Source organism: Cajanus cajan, chromosome 8, assembly GCF_000230855.2.
Source record: "Cajanus cajan strain Asha chromosome 8, NIPB_CcT2T_4, whole genome shotgun sequence".
Lineage (NCBI taxonomy): Eukaryota > Viridiplantae > Streptophyta > Magnoliopsida > Fabales > Fabaceae > Cajanus > Cajanus cajan.
Window position 1 is genome coordinate 49202645 of NC_138524.1, and position 20065 is coordinate 49222709.

Here is a 20065-nt window from a genome sequence, read left to right on the forward strand (position 1 = left end):
AGTTTAAATTTAACGATTAAATTATTAAAGTTTAACATATAATATGAGTTACTAAATAAAATAAGTTTATACATATTTATATTCAAAATAAATAAATCCTATCTTATATATATATATATATATATATATATATATATTAAAATTTGTTAAAATTAAATAACAACTTAAAAATAATTAAATTATTTATATTTTAATATATTTTAAAATATATATATATTACATTAATTTTATTTTATAAAAATTAAATATCAAATTATTTTGAATTAATATAAAATTATATATATATATATATATATATATATATATTTATTTGTATACGTGGGTGATTAAATTTTCGTAGGCTGAGCTATGCACACACACTACTATTTAGTCCTCCTTGTAGCTGCCAGTAATATCCCAATTATATCTCAACACGTCACCGTTTTGACTCCTTCTTTTGAAACCATCCCTTTCTTCTGCCTAGTTGCTCTGCAGCTATTGGGTCGTGACGCGATTTCCGTGACCGACGCGTCACTTTGACAAAGCTCCCACTGAGGCATATTTCGTAGAATGAATCTGAGAGAGATTGGCCTTCGGATCTGAAATGGGTTTCATCGATTTCATCGTGTTGATGATGGGGTCTCTCTTTTTGTTCAAAGCTTTCGATTTTGCTTTCTGGGTCTCCTTCATCTGCTCCGTTTGATTCCCCCAATTCAGCGTTCAAAACCCTAATCTTTTGCCATGAGGAAGAAGCTCGATACCCGTTTCCCTGCTGTGAGTGTCTTTTACTTTCTCTTCGTAAAGATTTGCTCTTTTTTGTAGTTTTATGCAATTCGGACACAAGGGAAGCTGTGGAAGTTTAAGAAAAGCTGTCTGACTTTGATTTTGATTTGATTTGATCTTATGTTATGTTATGTTTTGTTTTATTTTTATTTTTTTGAAAAAGGAAGTTTTGGGTCATGGAAATTGTTTATAGTTTGCTAGAATTAAGGGGTTTGTTTGTTTTGGCCTATGGTGCTTAACAATTGAACTGTATGGGTTTTTTGTGAAGTGGGTATTATACTGTTATGGAGATGTGTGATGTTACATTAAGGTGCTTCGCTTCGCTTAGGTTGTGTGTTTTCTTTTTCTTATTCTTTTACCTTTTGGATTTATTTGGGTACTTTGGTTTGAGGTTTTTCGATGGAAGTATCAGTTGAGACTGCTGAGGGAAATGTTGGTTTTATGTTATTTTATTTTCGATAATTGTGATTCTCCTACCATCCTCCTTTGTATTGTTGACTTGGCAAAGAACCAATCTTTTTTAAATTCAGTAATTCAGTTATCCGTTGTTAAAATACACCTTCTCTGAAATCTGTTTTGCAAGTTAACTCGAATTCTGTTTGAAACCTGTGTCTACTTCAAATTCTTTAGTATTTTAAAGCCTGATTAAATATTCTAAAATTGTTAATTATTTTTGACATATGTCTTTAAAATAAAGTTATTTATATTAATTATGATGTCAAAAATTGGGAAGAATATATGATGGTATAATGGCAGTGGAACTTGTCAATCTCGGATCATTTTTTACCAAGTGCTATTGTTAGGCACTCCTTTGCTGAACCAGGTGGGAAATATGAGTGAGAGGTAGAAGAGGATTTTGGTTTGGGTTGTAAGTTGTAATAAACTTGCCTTACATGGCAAGGAGAGTAGTAGGGAAGGGAAAACAATCAACGGAAAAAAGGGAGGGAAAGGTAAGGGAGAGGATATCTAGCCAATGGGTGAGTTTTGAGCAAGGTTATCGATTGGGCTTTGAATTGTGAATCACTGAGCTAATTTTTGAATTGTGAATCATAATTTGTATTGATATAATTTCTCTGAAATAGATCTTCTGCTTAACTTTTGAGGCCTTTGAAAAGATAGATGCATAAGTTTTGTAGCGTACTATATTTTGTTTTCTAGTTTTGTGAGCGATTCTGATTTCAGTAATTGGGGTTTATACGTATTTCTCTGTTATAAATATCTTGCTTCTATCAGTTATCTAGTAGTTTTATTCATTATACTTTCCCTGCATACAAAAGTCATCATGTATAGTTAATAAAAAAACTTACAGTAGCTATTGTTTATTAGAGAGTCGGGAGGCATAATAATAATTTTTCCTAATTTCAAGAAAGGGGGCTGACAGGGAGAGACACTGCTTCTATAATCAAGTTTTAAGTTGTAATTATATTTTTAATTTTTAATTTGGACTCTGTTAAATTCTTCTACTTATCTATTAAGTTTAACAATAAGTAAGCTCTCTTAAAATAACTATTTGATGGGATGAAATCTTCAAATTGCAGGCTCGAATAAAGAAGATAATGCAAGCAGATGAGGATGTTGGAAAGATAGCACTGGCTGTGCCTGTTTTAGTTTGTGAGTTGCTTTTACTCACTATGTTGTTAGCTTTAGGCTGTGGCTTGTTTGTTTCTCTTATACATGTTTTTGACATTGTTCTTGAATGCATTTCAGCTAAAGCACTAGAACTATTTTTGCAAGATCTTTGTGACCGCACTTATGAAATAACTCTTCAAAGAGGAGCAAAGACCATGAATTCATTGCATTTGTAAGTCTGTTATGCTATGTATTACTTTTCTTCAATCTCCCATAGTCCCATTTTAGTGATTTAGTGAAGATATCTGCAGTTAATCATTGGAACCAACAAATGTAGTGGTATCCCCAAATTAGTCTTCTCACAAATAAAATGACAGTCAATCTATATATGCTTCATTTGCTTATGAAAAACTGGAAAGGAAACAATGTGCAAGGATGCCTGAGTATCACCCAAGACTCATAGGGCCTACTTTACAAAACTTTAACTCTTGGAGAAGTTTCTTCAGTCATATGACACACATGTGGTGATGGAGAGGTTACAAAATGCATAGCCTGCATTTTTCTGAATTGTGTGCTATATTTTTGAGGTGATTAACTTTGCTGACCCAGAAATCTAAGGAATTGATGGCACTGGAAAACTGCCTTTAACAGCCCCTAGCAGTTCTCATTTGTGTTCTCATACATCTCTTTCTAAGTTGATTAATTTTACTGTAATTTTCAGATCCTGTTTGTTACAATATTATACTGTTTCTCTCATTTGCCTTCTAAAAGTACTATGAACTCTGAAGTCAAGTCTAACTAGTCGTGAATGTAAATTGCAGAAAACACTGTGTACAAAGCTATAATGTCTTTGACTTTCTGAGGGACGTTGTTAGCAGGGTTCCTGACTACGGCCATGGTCATGGCCATGCTGAGGCTGGTCCTGATGATCGGGCCATTTCAAAAAGAAGGTCTGAAGTTCAATATTTTTTGTTTTGTTCTGTTTTGTTGTTTTACTCTTCTGATATACATGTTATTGGTGCACTTGACATTTAGCAAAGCTATATACTTTTCCAGGAAAGCTGTTGGTGATGATGGTAATGACAGTGATGAAGAGGCTAAGAGGAGCAAGATGGTAATTGCATTTTTCCTTGTATTTGCACAAAAATCCTTAATAACATGTTATCTTTCTGCATTATTGTTTGGGGCGACCAGTTTTTCCCCTTCTGCTTACAAAGTTCCCTGTGTTTAGTATCTTGGGCATAGTTCTGCACCAACCAATGAATCATGATTAACTCAAATCAATTTTCCACAAAAAACCTCGTATCAGTAACATAAAAGCCCAGTTATTTCTAACTTTTATTGAAAAAGGAAGTCCCAAGAACCAAGGTTGTCAAACTCTTGAGTTAACTAGTAAACACTTATGACTTTATGATCCTAAGTAAGAAACAAGTTAACTCTATAGCAAACTCTTTTCTGAATAAACTTGTGTAAATTTTTATAAACTCTTCGAGTTAAGAAGCAATTTAACGAGTTTGACAACCTTGCCTAGAACAATTGCATAACAATGCATTTTCTTCCCTTAGGTTGTGAGTAAACACATTTTTGGTCTCTGCCTCTCCAAGACTGTACCATTGCTTTTAGCCTAGTTTGTCATCTGTGGAACACAATTAAATCCCTAAATATTGCTAGAATTATAATTTCCTGTGCGAGAAGAGTATATGCCTGGCTATCCCTTAATATCCCATGTTTTGCTCAATAATGTTTTTCTTCTATTCCAGCATGAGATGAGCCACACTGGCAGTACTGGTAGGGGAAGAGGTCGAGGCAGAGGAAGAGGTCGTGGCCGAGGGCGACCACCTCTACAAAGAGATACATATCATCAGGATGCTGAATCTGAGCCATGCACTTCAGTTCAGCTGGGCAACCATCAAAATACAAACACAAATGTGGCAGTATCTGGTGGTTCTGAGCCAAAGGAGATATCAAAGGAGAATATTGCAGTTGCTGCTGTAAGCTCTGATTCTCTGCGGAATATTGATCTGAACGCCAGTACAAATGAAAGCGATGATAAAAAGGCTAGCACAACAGCTGATGCCTCATTGCCTGAACCTGATGCCCCGTTACCTGAACCTCCAACAGAGAGCAAGCATGAAGAAATTCCGGGGTGGTCCCTTTCTGATGTGGACAAGATGGCCATTGATTCAATGAACCTTGCACAACTAAGTAGGCCACTAGAAGAGGATGAGGAAGATTATGACGAGGAGGAGGGGTGAATAATTGTCTTTGGGTGATTAGATTAGTGAAATGCTCATAACTGTAGAATAAGTACATACTAGTGCTATGATTGAGTACCCTCTAGCTCTCGCTCTCGAAACATGTCATGTTGGAGATATCTGAATGTTCTTTTTTATAATCCGGTTTGTCTGTGTTAGTATGTTTTCTTGTAGCTTTGATGTATCTTTCTCTTGACCAGCAATGTTAGCTTCGTGTACTTTTAGGCCTACAATGTATATCACAATTTTAGATGGAGTGAAATTTATGCATCCAAACCAAATTTAGTATTGCTGAATAACTATTTGTTAGTCTAGCTAAATGTCTGTAACCCTTTTCAGAAATTGAAACTCCACTTATTAGCATGTCTATCAGTATCGATATCAGTAAGTACTAGCAAATTTGTCAAATTGTTTGAAGAAAATTTGCATGTATAATGCCTACCATGCTGAATCATTCTCGTGCAACGAGAGTAGTTTTCTGGATGCTAGTGAGCCCGCGGAAACAATCTTTACGTTCCTTTGTTTCGGATTTTTTGTGAAAGAACATTTTTATTTTGTAAAAGAAAATATTACTACAAAATATTGTTGCTACAACCGTGTGAAAAATCATTTTTTAACGTAACTTATTATTTTCACAAGTCATTTTGATTAATATACCAAAATTACCTAAATTATAACTGCCTTTTAAAGTTAAAAATACTTTAATTTTAATGCAACTTTGTATAAAACTTACTTCATGTCACATTTATTTAAAGTTCTCTCTAACTAACAAGTAATTATCTTTACAAAATATACCGAGTCAATTACATACCAAGTTTTCATAAATATTTTAATATATCCTCAATTTTAACTAGAAACTCTTCTTAGAGAAAAAAAATAGCATAAGTTATTCAGTAAATTAAAATTAAATTGTGCATAATTAATTTTTAGAAAAATTAACTTATTAACTTTTTCTAAAATCTTATTTTTTAATTTATGCATAAATCAATGAAAAAATATATTTCCAATTTTTTTTCTTATAGAAATATTTTTGAAAAAGCTTACTCGTACAGATCTGTCATTACAAACGAATTAATATGATTGCATCGTGTAAAAATACGAGAATAAAATCATGTCAAACAAGGTTAATAGCGTATAAATGTATGTTTGTAGCTTCCGTTGTAACGCACGTCAAAAGAAATACAACGCAGCACCAAACGCAAACGGTAAAGCGAGTTTTTCGCATGGCCATCTCTATTCTCCTTGTTCATCAAAAACATTAAAAAAAAAAAAAAAAAAAAACTAATCCAATCAATATCAAAAACTATTTGGGAAGCCTTAAGTCCAATATTCTTTTAGCTTTGGTTTCTCCTTATTAGCTATTATAGTCTGGTTTTGACATAAGTTTTCCTCACTATTGAAAACAAATCAAAAACTGTAGTTAATAACGTAACAATATACATAAATCATTTGGGTTCAAAATAAAGTATTATTCATATTAAATGTTAAAATTTGATGAAAAAAAATATTAAAAACAAATGGTCAACATCCACAGTTTTTTAGGTTACTAATGCAATACATTCGTTAAAAAGAGTTACTAATGTAATACTTCATGGTAGCTATAGCTTCCCTGTAAACAAAGTCGGTACTCAATACACACGTTTTATTTGCCAAGGCCCAGAGAGACGGGTAAGAACCAGTATACTTGTTGAGACAGAAATAAGAGCAATACCCGAGAAGTATAAATTCTGTGAAACATATAGATAATGAGTCGTAATGACTCGTACACCCCATATTGAAAAAGAAAGTATAGTTTAAAAGTCACCCAGGCCTATATTGCTTCAGATCAGAATTAGGAATGATCTTGTTCCATTTGATTTAGATGGAAGCCACCTTGGTTATTCTTGTGTACCTCTACCTTGAACTTCTCTTCCTTCTCTCCCCGCTTGACCTTGAGAAGCAGATTAAACTTGGCAAAATCATCAATGACCTGCATAGGAATTTATACATCCGTCAGCCATGGGACACCGATAACTCTACCCTCAGGATACACCACAACAGTTATAAAAATAAGCTTGTAAGCTATATTCCCAAATGAAGATTTTCTTATCTAAGGTTTTAGTGATACATCTTTGGTTTCAGTATATAATCATTTAAAAAACATCAACCATAAAACACAACAAAATTCACACTCAACTAACTACTAATCAGTACTTCACTGGTCCCAGAAACTTGTGAGCAAGACATAAAAGCAGCTTCCAATGTACATTATAAGAAGACTATAGCATAATCCTATACATGCTATATGACAAATATTTCACAAAAAGGTTTCTGGTAAACAATTAAGCATGCAGGTAAGATAATACAGCCAAAGAATACAAGCAACAAAGACCTACACGAGATGAACAAACAAAAAACCAGACCACAAACAAAAAATATCACAAATCTGCCCAAAACTCAAGACCATCGATGAAATTTTCCTAGAAAGAATTAATTTTCTGCGAATAACTTTTCTATTACTACAAATTTAAACATCAAATTACAACCAACAATGCAATCCAATTCAACCATTTGACATTCCAAAACCAGTTGAGTAGACAAACTGGATCAAGAAAACTACAACGAACAAAAATAAGGCACTGACCTCAGCCTTAGCATCTGCAACCTCATGAAGTTCATAGGGTACTAATGAATTAGACCTTTGCTGGATTGTCTTGATTGCATGATTTGCTGCATCCTGAACTTGAGGGTCATGTGTTGGCACAGATTGCAATCCTGGCTTGTGGCCATCTGATGACAAAAACAAAACAGTAGATGGCGTTAATAATCACTTTGAATTTAAACATTCTACAAGAGATACATGAACATGAGAATGACGGCAACCAAATGCATGTACATTAATTATGAGTTTGTAACTGATTATATTAAGAATATCCTCCGTAACTGTAACTATAATCCAACACACTGAAAGCAAGCAACTCCAAGGCGTTTAATGGAAATTGCTCGTGAAGAAATAGCAGTGCGTGGAAATTCCACCATAACGAGAACTCAAAATATTCACATCCTAGTGGTGCACTAAACTTGAGAATGACACAAGAAGCATCTATAATGATGCACAAGATATTGGCCTTTTGAGAGTCTTGTAATCTGTTAGGATATAGAATAAAGGGAACTAGAATAGTTATTAGTCAGAAAGATATCATGGACTAGGCCATCACATCTATAAATAGGAGGTTACTTGGTAGAGGGAAGATGGTGATTTGTTCACATTTGTAAACTGAGCATTCACTCCTCAGTGAAAGGAGAAATCCTTTGTGAAGGGAAAACCCTTGGAGGAGATATTTCTTTCCTATTTTGTGTTCTTTTCAACGTACTCAATAAAACCTTTCTTTTCTTTCTCTTTCCTAATTCTTGGTTCCTAACATAATCACTCACCTGCACTGAACATTTATTGCTATCCAGCAATTACCAATATAAACATGATATTGTTGAACCTTGCTTGATGTGTGCAACTAGCGAATATTGTAGGAAGAAAAGACCCACTTCATACTTGCCACATAAAAATAATACAGAAACCAGAGAATGACATTTTCCCTGCTGCTAGTATTACAGTATCAATTTTGGAGGATAAAAAAATAATAAATACCCCAATTTTGAATCTTAAATTCTTAGTCATAGAAAGGCCACAAATGGTTGATTGAGAAACTGTCATACCCTTTTTGACACCAAGATCAGCAGAGGTAAATACTGATGCATCACCAGCAGGCTTGAACTCTTGCAGTTCTTTGAAGTTCATCCAGGGTTTCACCCACACCTTGGCTTCATAAATCTTCTTCTCACCAGCTTCAATAGCCTCAAGGGTAAGGTAATGCAGGGTACCTGCAACAACCTGTTCCCGTGCCCTCACCACCCTAGAAAACTCTAGGAGCGAATTCTTCAACACCAACCAGCACAAGTCAACACTTTTAGTTCAAATAAAACATTGTTCATCATACTGAACAAAAGACATGACAAAGAAGAACAAATACTGCGATCACAACAACAAGTTCAGCAATCCAATTAATATGTAAGCTGACAGGAACCTGATTTAGGACGGAAACTATATTATTGATTGAAAATGTAATAAATATTACAAGATAAACTCTTGTAATCCTAGAGCAAGAGCTCCTCAAACAAGAAAAGGTTCCTTTCTGCCCAAGTCAGAGAATACACTCTAGAGCCTAGACTCCCAATTTGAATATACAAACTCAGCAAGCCTTTCCATACTACTGTCTCTTTTTATTTGGCATATCAATTGACGCACCAGATTTCGAAATGGAATATTTTTGGTATTGATGGCAAATCAACGACAGAAGCATGGCTACTTAGGATCACTTTAAATACAAGTTTTACAGTATTATTATAATTCATAAGAATAAATATAAATAATAATGATAAATATTTTTAAACAAACTACCGTACATGATAATTTGTTGATTTTTGTAATACCTAACTTAAGAGTTTGATCGATATTCGACAGTGGATGACTATTAAACTAATAAAAGCTAATAATTTTTAATTATATGACAGTGACAACGTAAAAACACCAAAACATTCACATAATTGTTCAGAAACATGTCCTTACTTCTAGGTTTTTATATTTCTATTCAACAAAAAACTTTAAAATTCAAATTTTAAAAAAAAAAAAAAAAAAAAAAAGCTTTGATCAAGATTATTTATAGATGATAAAATGTTCAATTCAACACACACACACGCAATATCACTATACATAATTTAGCTGACATATTACCCATCCAACATGCATCATCCCAAATGCCGAATAACAAGTTAAACAGTAAACACAATTTTGTTTAATTATTCTGATGAAATTTTTTTAAAAAAAAGGTGGGTTAGGAACCTGTTTCTTGTTATGTTGATCGACGGCGAATCGCGCGAGTGGTTCGGTTTCTAAGGCGTTCTGAGAGGGTTGGGAGTCGCGAAGGCCTCCGAGCGTGGCCATGGGCGCGTGGTGGTATTGGGAGCAGTCGTCCCCTAAGGATGATGGAAGGGTTAGGAAAAGGAAGAGGAAGAGGAAGAGGAAGGAGTAAAGTGTTGATGTTGAAGAGGGCGCTCTCATTCGGTTTCTCTCTTTTTTTGCTTTGTAACTTTGTGTGATGCACTAAAGCGTTTGTAACTGCGCTCACTCACGCGCTGCCTTGGTTGGGACGCCACGTTTACTTCCTTTGATATTTTCTCACACGCGTCGCTTCATGCTGCTTTTCTTCAATCTTAACCGACTCAAAACGGTGCTCACACGCCAACACGTGTCTCCTCTATGGTTATCATTTTTTTCATTTCTTAAATTTTTTAAAAAATTAATAAAATTTGATATTGGCCATGACTTCTTCTTGGTCAAATTTGATATGCAGGAGGATAGAGATAAAGTCATTACTGGAGGGCCATGGATGATGTTTGATCATTATCTCGCAGTTCGAGAATGGGTTCCAGATTTCATAGCAGCTGAAGTGCATATTGATAAGGCCCTGGTATGGATTCAGTTCCCTAGTCTTGAAATTTTAATGATGGAATAGAGAAAAAAAAAAAAAATAACTTTACTCAGTTAATAGTATTGGTAAAATATCTTAAACCTTAAAGATTATATTGCATAAACTATTTTTTTATAAGAGTATTTTCAAAAGAATTTTTAATTTCTTATTTCATTCATTTTTATTTATTATTTATTTAGAGTTCAAGTTTAATATTTTTAAAATAAATTTTAATAATTTAGATAAATTTATGTTGTAATACAAGTTGTTTATTTTAAATTAAAATATAATTTATATATTTAAAATATTTATTTATATAAATTTTAAATATAATTTATATATTTAAATATAGTATTTATTTGTACATATAATTTATTTTATATTATAAAATTTAGTTATCATGCTAAAATAATAGTAGTACATGAAAAACTAAAAACTCGCACTATGAAAGGAGTGTCAGATTTCCTTGCAAAGTTCACGTAATAGGGGAGTCGAAGGCGGATAGACATCCTAAATTGCATTATTCTAGTTATTACTAGTTATTATTTTTATTTAATTAAAATATATTTTTCTCTATTGATATTTTAAATTTAAATTATATATACTTTTAGTCTTTAAATTTTTATTAATTTTTTTAGTTCTTAAATAAATATTTTACTAATTTTAGTCTCTAATTTTTATTTTTATTTTGGTAATTTTTACTTTTAATCATTAAATGTTTTTTTTCATTAAAATTTTGATGCTTGTATCAATTATTGTTATTTTATTTGTATCAATTATTATTATTTTATTTGAAGAAAAATATCAAAGATTAAAATATATTTAATCTTTTAAATTATTATTTTATGCAGTCTAATCCTTAGTCGTTTTGTCGTGTTTTAATTTTTATAATATTTAAACTTGAAATGAATGTTTCTAAAAATATGAAAAATTTCAGTCTAATAACGAGATAAATTAATATGTCTATTTGTATTGGAAGTTTAAGTACAATTAAGAGACTCTAAGATTCCCAAAAATCCAAAATTACAAATTGTATATGTATGCCTGTTTAAAGGTACACTCGTAATTTTCTAGTAATTTGAGGGTCGAATGAGAGCTCTGAGCGGATGTTTCACAAGGGGAAGGTACCTCCAAAAGGTACTCCGACGCTCAAGTAAGGATAAGCATGAATCTCGATAATAATAAATGAACAGTAACATACCTCATTTTACGTGACCTATTTATACTACTTGTGATGAGCCCTGAACGTGGTGGGCCTCTTCTGACACTTACCAAATTAGGTAATACGGTGCTAATCGACTGATTATGTCTTAATCACGTGTTTGTCCTTATTAATCATAATTGTCATCTTAATCCTTGTTTGGTCTTATCAACGACTAGCTGAGCCGAGAAATATAAGATCAGGGTTGCATTTTCGGGTTTCGGCCTCTTGCCGAGCCGAGACGTTGTTAAGAAGGCTAGCAAGTTACGCTATTCTAGCCAAGCTTTTGATGGTCTCGTAGGTTCGCTATCACGGCCATTGTCGTGTCCGAGAGACATGTCGAACTAGCTATCTTTATGGTCCAGTCATATCGGCGATCAAGATGGCCGAGGCTAGTGCGTAAACATCTTATGTTTCAGCCATCTCAGTGGCCGATACGAGGGCACGTGCCATTCCATGTGGTTGATAGGACCCTTCCGGTACACAAGTCCCCCAGCCTTGAGGAGCGAAGCGACGTAAAGGGTAGACTTGGCTCTTCATCCGTGGCGGTTGGGTGTCAGAACGTGAGGGGGTGCCAAGGTGTTCCTGGGGTTATAACCGTTGAGCGTTTAAGGGAAGGAATTTGAAGGGGTGTCGACGTGTCCCTTTGGTTGTAACGGTTGCACATTTAAGAGAAGGGGATGTGAAGAGGTGTTGACTTATGACCGTTGGATCAATCTGATCCAACGGTTGAAAGGGTGCGTCGTTTGGAATTCTCTTCTCATAAATGCTATAAATAGGCGTGTGGTGGGGACCAATGCACACCTACATTGTTCACTTGCTCCGAGCCGATATCAAGGACTAGGTTGAGCACTCCGAACCAAGACTACTTACCAACACCAAATCAGCTCAAGGTACGTTGTAATGGCCGACATTGAGGGAGTGGCAGGTGTCGGGGTTGTGCAGGTCAGTTCTTCTAAGGATACAAATGGTTCTGCCGATACTAGGTCGGGTCCATCTTCTGTCTGATCTGATGCTTTGGCTTCGACTTTGAATGACTCGTGGAATGTGGAGATCATCCAAGAGTTTGAGCATGCCGAGAGTAGGGAGGAGTCATCATCGGCTTCCGTGTCCGAGGGTCGTCCATGCATAAGGTTGGGTCAGCCTCCCGCCGTTTCCCTCCCATTAAGATTCCAGGTTTTAAGTGGGTGCATGGGGTGGTGGGGAGTGTATTCTCTCGGTATACCGACAGGAATTCCATATCTTTGTTGGTTGATGTCGAGAAGTTCGTGAAGTTTCGGTCGGATGAAGAGTTGTCGCCCATTTTCTTTCAGCCCTACCGAAACGATGGAGGGTCGAATCCTGACTTCGTCTTTTTGGATCAGGGGAATCGCAAATATCAATACTTTTATGTATATGACTATTTGTTCTGGGATCTGGGAGTGACTCTCCCTTTTGATGAATTTTTTATGGGCGTCCTTCGGCTTCTTAATGTAGCGCCGACACAGCTTCATCCCAATAGCTGGGCCGCTATGCAAGAGTTTCGATAATTATGTCGGTTTCTCAACATCAGGCCGACACCGAGCCATTTATATCATTTTATTCGATGATTTATTAATTTATTAACTTTTCCACTTGATTCTCATAAGATTTTTGAACTCAAATGGGTCATTTATTAGTTATTTGCATAGATGCAAATAGGTTTGACTCAAGTTTTGTTTCTTCATGCCATTTTTTTACACTAAAGATTTTTGAAATATTCTATTAAAAAATAATAACATGAGTTGTTAAAAAAGGTGCCTTTTTTTTAAAACATCTAGATGATTGACCAAGAAACCCTAAACCAAATATCTTACTTTCTCTAACTCATGGGAGTGACATATAGAGAAGGTAGTACACATAAAGGAGTTGCCCAAGAATATGATCATAGAGAAGGTAGTACAATATAGAATCGATCTTAAAATTATTACCCTTACAAAAAGTCTCCATAACAAATAAACAACATAAATATAAAATGTAAGAAATCAAAAACTTAAATAAATTACAGTATTACAATCTATAACTTTATTTTTTTCAACCTTGATTTTCTTCTTCAACAACTTGAGTGGAACAGTGATATCTAGAGTTGTCATTTCATTTGCATCAACATAGCCCTTAACTTCATCAATTTGCAGCACACCATTTTCTAAAATCATTTGCTTTGTCACAACATCATTGTCATTTTTTTCCTTCTTCTGAGTTGCAGAACCACATTCAGATGGAATTATATGGATGAATTCTTCAACATGTCAAATCCTTCATAATTATTTTTTTTTTAGATTTTGAGATTCTTCAACATCATTGAACAAATATGTTATTTATGGTATCAAATACCACATAACATATATCTTATTAAACAATATCATGATATATAAATGAAAGAAGCATGAAATAATGTGTCAACTTAAAAAAAGAAACAATCGTCATCATTAAACCTTGTTTCCATCTTTGCAACCTTGTAAGGTTGTTTTTTTAGAAGAATCCAAGAACTCTTCCGTCATTGAAACCTTTGTAGAGAGTTAGCTCAAACCTTGTGTAGGTAACTCCATATTTTAAAACATCCTACAACATAAATAAAAAAAAATAAAAAAGGATTAAAAAAATAAAAAATCAAGAAACACATTAGAATAAGTAATAGTCTTATTAACGGACAAAAATAACCTTTTTGCTATATTTATAGCTTCCTCACATTCTGCCCTGAAAATTAGCTTTGTACAATTTATACAGTTTTGCAAGTATTTTTGGTCCACAACAAACATTATTAATTTATAGATTATTTAATTTTATTTAATTAAAAATGCAAAAGAATAACTTTATACCTTTCCAGCTTTTCAATTTTGCTAACTGTACTATAACTACAACATTTTGTACTTCTCTAGATACAAGAAATGCATTTAGTTCATCAACATAATTTTTAAAAAAAGTACATTCGATACGATCACTATTGATAACATCAAATGAATATAGGAGTATCATTTATTCTATTCACATATTAAATATCACATATTACATATTATAGATATAACAAAGTTTACCGATCAACCTCTAAACATTTGACATTCATCTTTGTTTTGGTACCATTTTTTTCATGCTCTCTCTTCGTACCAACACCAGTGAACAAACATATCACATCTAGCAAAAATAGATATTGTTAGTACTAAGTTAAAGTATTGCATAAATTCACATGTCTATTACTACTTTTTTGATAAAATAATCAATCACAATTGCAAAAACACTTACCTACTAAGTAGTCAAAATCCCAATCACCACTCTTGATTTAACTAATAGAAATAAATTGGAAGATATTTTGAGGGCACTACTCCATTGTCCAACATTGTGACCTTCGTACAATATTGGAAATTAATCTTGTAGGCATGATTTGAGGTCTTAATAGAACCTTTGTTTAGAGAGAATCCAAAGCACTGAATGGAGTATACAAATCCTTCTTTTATGTCTTTCTAAAACTTGTAGATTAGTGTCTTCCAAACAGAGGCATGTATTCTATCTCCATGCATACAAAAAATGAAATCATAGCTTCAAGAAGTTATAATAATTGCATATAGCAAAGTGAGCTAATGCAAAGTTTACCATTCCACCAAAACCAACTCCATAGAGAAAGGGATAGCTTGCTTGTTGAAATCAAAGACTGTCCATGCACGAATTACCCTTATCCTGATTTTCCAATTTTACTTATCGAGACACAACTCAAAAATTGTGTTGAATTGGTTGGCCATGATTTCAAATGACAGAATGTTGTTTGCACAACTCACCTCAGGACAACATAATTTATATAGCCCCAAAAGTAGGCTAGTAGAAAAGCCAGACATTCAAAATTTATAGTAAAAGATCTAAAAAATTCAAATTTGAAATGTGAGAATTGAAATATAGCGAATGAATTAATTAATGAAGCTTACTGTCATAAACATGGACTATACTACGTACCTAACAACACAAAACATTTCCATTTCTATGTTTATCAAAACCCTAATAAGGTAGGACAAACATTCAAATTTTTAAATCAAAATATTAAAATGATTCATTTTGAAATATGAAATTCGCAATGAAAGACAAAACTTACTTATTCAAGCTTTTTGTCATACACCTGCAGGCTACAACCTTGTCAAGAGCCCAAATAATTGCATTTTGTTGTTTATTCAAATCCTAATGACAAAACCAAAATTTGGGGACAGTCACAAAGCTATAAAATTGTTCAACAAAAAGAAAAGTAGGGAAAGCATAATCTTTCTTCTTCCATGCTTAGATGGTTGACGTGCAATACAAGAATACCTTGATAGACCTCAAATTTACCCTGTTTAGGACCAAAAGTGAGCAAACCACGATGCCAAATATGTATTTCATAACTATCAAATATGTGTCCATTTGCCAAATACGTTTTAGCTCACTTTTTGCAAATAAGAAATGAATGAGTTGGAGAATGAGAGTTCAAGATATAGCATGAGAAATGAATGAGATGGACTTATGGTTGTACAAAGTGGGCTTCATGATTTTGTCCACAGTTGAATTTTTGGGCTTTAGTTTCGTATTCATTTCCTTTTTTCCTTTTGTAGATAATTTTTGAACTCCTTTTCCTTTGGTGGTTTACTCTGCTAGTGACGTGTGTTTTTTTTTTTCGTCTGTGATTCCTTCAATTGTTTATATTATAGATTCTCAAGAGGGTTAGTGAAATAGCTTACCAAGTTGTTTTACTTCCACACTTGTCAAACCTTCATAGTGTCTTCCATGTCCTAATTTTGCAAGTATGCCTATGATTTGTCACATGTGATTGAGTCAATCTTGAGGTTAAATACAACTTGACTTTTGAGCCTATCAGTAAGCGTTGTAGACCAAATGGTTAAATATCTCAAAGGTAAGGATACCCTTTAGTTAAGGTTATTTAGAAAGGAACTGTTTCTAAGAGTGCTACTTCGAAGTTGTAGAGCAAGATGAAGGAAATGTATCTTGAGTTGCTTGTTACAAGTAAAATTTAAGGACAAATTTTTAGTAAGTTAGAGAAAGTTGTAACATCATTTTTCTTTTAAAAAATAAATAATAAAATAAAATTGTTAAATAATATTTTTATAATATAGACTAAATTAATTTATTTAATTGAGCTTATAATATAAAAAATAGGTTTTTAATAAATAAAATAAAATATAAATAAGTGGTGGATTAGATAGGAGCCTTTGGGTTTGAACTCTTAAGCCTAACTTGTAGTCTTATTAAAGTGAGAGGAAGAGAGTTAGGTCAGTTTTGCATGTCTATTTTTAAATCCTACGAGTGTTTGTGGAGGAAACCTTGAGGAGTGCGTGAAGTAGATACAAAGATGGCAAAGGAGTGTGCCTGTGCCTTGAAGATCATCATCTAAGGTAAGAGGGGGAGTAAAAGGATATCTCACTTGTGGGCACTTATAAGGGATATGGGTAGTGAGACAACCCCTAAGCCTCATAGGATAATTGGTTGAAATTTGTTTGGTGCATGCATTAATTATACGAAGTTGTTGTTATTGTTATTGGAAGGGTATGATTATGATAATGTGTTGTACAATTGAATATCTGTGCAATTTGATTGATTCTAAAATTTTTTGTATGAACATGTCTAATATTTATGAGATTACTATTTGTATGATTAACCAAATAAAGTTTCATTTATTGGGCTAGAAAATAGACATTTGGGGCAACTAGTTAGAATCAAGAATCACATAAAAATTTTAAGAAATGATTGAGTTACGCGAGTTAGAAGATGAGACTCATGTATAGTGTGCAAAAAGTAATCTTTGTACCTTGTAAGCCTTGCAATGAGTCTTAAGTGATCGAATTAAGTTTCGTGGTATTCATAAATATTGTGTGTAATATCCCTTAAGATTGACATCTCAACAACTCCACTCTATGACTCTTCACATGGTGACACTTCACAACTCCTCACCCTTCATCGGTCAAAACCCTCCACGAGTAACCTTTTCTAAGATGTTTGACTGTCTTTAGGATCAACGATTGTCCCTAAAAACCAACACAAGACTTTTTAATGTACTTTGTCTTCACTCACACACATTTTTGGGAAACTTTCTAGAAGGTCACCCATTCTTAAATCATTCTAAGTCAAGCATGTTTAATTATGGAGTTATTAAAAGTAGATGTATGTTGTTGGTATATATAGTACTAATTAATTACTTTAAGTCATCCTCAACTTTACAATCTCACACCTATACGAATCTCTAGGTCTTTCTTGTTCAGATGTTTCTAAGTTGTTACTATATAGTCTTAGATGTTAACTTTTCATTGGTGCTGTAATCATCAAAAAATGAGGTCTAAAACTCAAGTTGTGATCAAATAAGTGAAAGAAGGTCAAACTGTCATATTTAGGCTTAAATACTTTTTTTTTTGTAATTTTTAAAAATAGTAGATGGTAAAATCAACTCTCGAGGTCAACATAAAAGTCATTGATAATTGTCTTATCTTTTCAATAAAATTATGATCAAGATGATATCATAAGTATAACTTTAGATATCGTGTTTAGACCACACAATGTCATAGAAGTTTAAAATATGAAGAGATAGTTTGTGACTTGTAATGTTAGAGGGGATATTTGTGGATGAGTGATGAGTGGGTTATGATGAAGATGTAAAATTATGTTTGTAAGACTTTATGCTCAAGACTTTGTGCCTATATGTAATATAAGATGGTTGTGCATGATGTGATGTGAAATATTGATGTTTGACTTAAAAATATTGTATTCAATATTTGAGATGTTGGTGAGTGATGATATATATATGAGATGATGATAATGTGTGGTATGAGATGCTCATGCATAATGTGTGTGATGAGGTGTGATACGAGAACATTATAAGATGCATGTATTGATTCATTTTAGGACCTTATGTGCAACGTTTGAGATGTTTGGTGTATTTGAGGTGATGTTGGTGATGAGATGATGAAATCCAGGCAAGACTTGATCTTGAGGAGGAATCTAAATATAAAGGTTTGGAAAATTGATGATGTTGGTGTCAAGCATTTCCATTATTTGTTATATTTTATGATATTGTATAAGAGTCCATGCATTCATGCATATTTTCTTTGGGACGTGGTGCAAATCTATGCAAGAGGGTTTTTATGGTCTTTTACCTTGGCCTTGGGGCATTATGGTAAGGAACCTTTAACTAGTAAGGGAGGTGACCATGACCGACTATAATGCTTTGTCTAGATCTTGATAGATCTCCACTAATTGAGAGTGGATTGAAAAGGTCACATAGTGTGTGATGATTTAGTCTCTATGCTCCTAGGCTGCCTTATATTTGGAGTGCCTTTGGTGATGGAATCTCTAAGGTGAATGGAATTTGAATTCTCCTTAGAAGACTCATTGCTCTTCAAGTTGCTTCCATGTATCCAAAAACTCAAAGAAAATGAATCAAATGGTGAGAAAGAAAGTGAAGTTGGTGCACCACTTTCCAAAGGAAGGGATAAGCTAGAGACGATGTGCTTGCCATAAAGAGTATTTCCTTGATGAAAGTACTTAAGGAGAGAAATTCTCCTAAGTGACTCAAGAGATTTCAGAAGGCAAGTTAGGAAGTGACAAGTTACAATGGGAAAAGGCCTTATATAGAGTTAGGAAGATTTTGGAGTAAGTTAGGCAACCAAGGTTGCTTAAATTCAAAAAAGGAAGAGGAGAAATAGAAAAGAAAAAAATCATGTAAAATCTCAAAGATTTTGATGAGATTGTTAGATGAGTGAACTACATATAAAGTCTATTAAAAATTCTCACAAAATCCATTATTCAATTTCTATGTAAAATATTAATAAAATATTATCAGATTTTGACACACTTTTAAAAAAATTACGAATTTTTTTTATTAGATACTATATGACTTTTTTATATTAATTTTTTAATTAAATATCACAATTTTTTATAATAATTTTTAAAAAAATCTAATATAATACATGCCTTAATTAATTAGAATATTATCATAATTATTATCATTGATTCACTCTTCAGTAATATATATATATATATATATATATATATATATATATATATATATATATATATATATATATATATATATATATATATATATATATATAAAACAAGGGCACATACACTAACTTTAAAATTTAGACAGTTAAAGCATGCAGAGAGGAGTTACATAAAAACATGAGATGAGAAATTGAGAACCAAAATCATTTTTCGTCTTCCGATGATAAAAGCAACTTTTTATTGTTAATATCAAAACGTTTTTATTTCGGCTTGTCTTTTCTATTTTTAAAAATATGAAGATGAGAATATTTATTTCTATGTTTGCTAGAAGATTATGTAATAATATTTATGAATATCTTTTATTTATGATAAAATGATATTTTTATGGGTAAGAAAAATTTATTCCCATGATAAAGAGATGAATAAGTGATATTCTCATGAAAATGTTAAAAATTATTTTTTATAACCTTTATAATTTCTATTTTTATTTAAATTATTTTAAACTTTAAAAATATTCTTAGAAATATTAAAATGAACTAATCAGCTCTTCTTATATTCCTAAGAATAATATTTGAGGTTATCTTATTCTTAAGAATATGATTTACAGGAATACAATATTATTTCATGTAACAAACGTTTCCAAAGTTTTCATTTTTTATTTTTTATTTACGGTCCTATTGCGTTAGTTTTCAAAATTATTATTTTTTTGTTAATTTGTTTAAAATATATTTGTCGATATATCAATACTCATCCAAATTAATATATATTGTATTTTTTTTATTTTAAAA

The 20065-nt window shown here is 32.8% G+C and overlaps 2 protein-coding genes across 2 annotated transcripts; one reads left to right on the forward strand and one right to left on the reverse strand.

The window, feature by feature from the left end:
* Nucleotides 1-432: 432 nt before the first annotated feature.
* LOC109788195 (uncharacterized) lies at nucleotides 433-4885 on the forward strand. Its single transcript, XM_020346866.3, has 6 exons — nucleotides 433-753; nucleotides 2301-2373; nucleotides 2470-2563; nucleotides 3153-3281; nucleotides 3388-3445; nucleotides 4092-4885. Exons 1-6 carry the CDS (start codon nucleotides 721-723, stop codon nucleotides 4584-4586), a joined length of 882 nt encoding a protein of 293 aa, XP_020202455.2. The 5' UTR covers nucleotides 433-720; the 3' UTR covers nucleotides 4587-4885.
* Nucleotides 4886-6034: 1149 nt separating this feature from the next.
* CYSB (cystatin B) lies at nucleotides 6035-9711 on the reverse strand. Its single transcript, XM_020346868.3, has 4 exons — nucleotides 9463-9711; nucleotides 8280-8499; nucleotides 7210-7355; nucleotides 6035-6555 (listed from the first exon to the last, which is right to left on the reverse strand). Exons 1-4 carry the CDS (start codon nucleotides 9679-9681, stop codon nucleotides 6418-6420), a joined length of 723 nt encoding a protein of 240 aa, XP_020202457.2. The 5' UTR covers nucleotides 9682-9711; the 3' UTR covers nucleotides 6035-6417.
* Between the last annotated feature and the right edge of the window lie 10354 nt (nucleotides 9712-20065).

Coding starts and splice junctions, on each gene's coding strand:
- CYSB (XM_020346868.3), bottom strand. CDS start 9,681: ATGAGAGCGCCCTCTTCAACATCAACACTTTACTCCTTCCTCTTCCTC. Junction 7,356..8,279: donor TGATCTTGGTGTCAAAAAGG/GTATGACAGTTT, acceptor TTTTGTCATCAG/ATGGCCACAAGCCAGGATTG. Junction 6,556..7,209: donor TTGCAGATGCTAAGGCTGAG/GTCAGTGCCTTA, acceptor ATTCCTATGCAG/GTCATTGATGATTTTGCCAA.
- LOC109788195 (XM_020346866.3), top strand. CDS start 721: ATGAGGAAGAAGCTCGATACCCGTTTCCCTGCT. Junction 754..2,300: donor TCGATACCCGTTTCCCTGCT/GTGAGTGTCTTT, acceptor TTCAAATTGCAG/GCTCGAATAAAGAAGATAAT. Junction 3,446..4,091: donor AGGCTAAGAGGAGCAAGATG/GTAATTGCATTT, acceptor CTTCTATTCCAG/CATGAGATGAGCCACACTGG.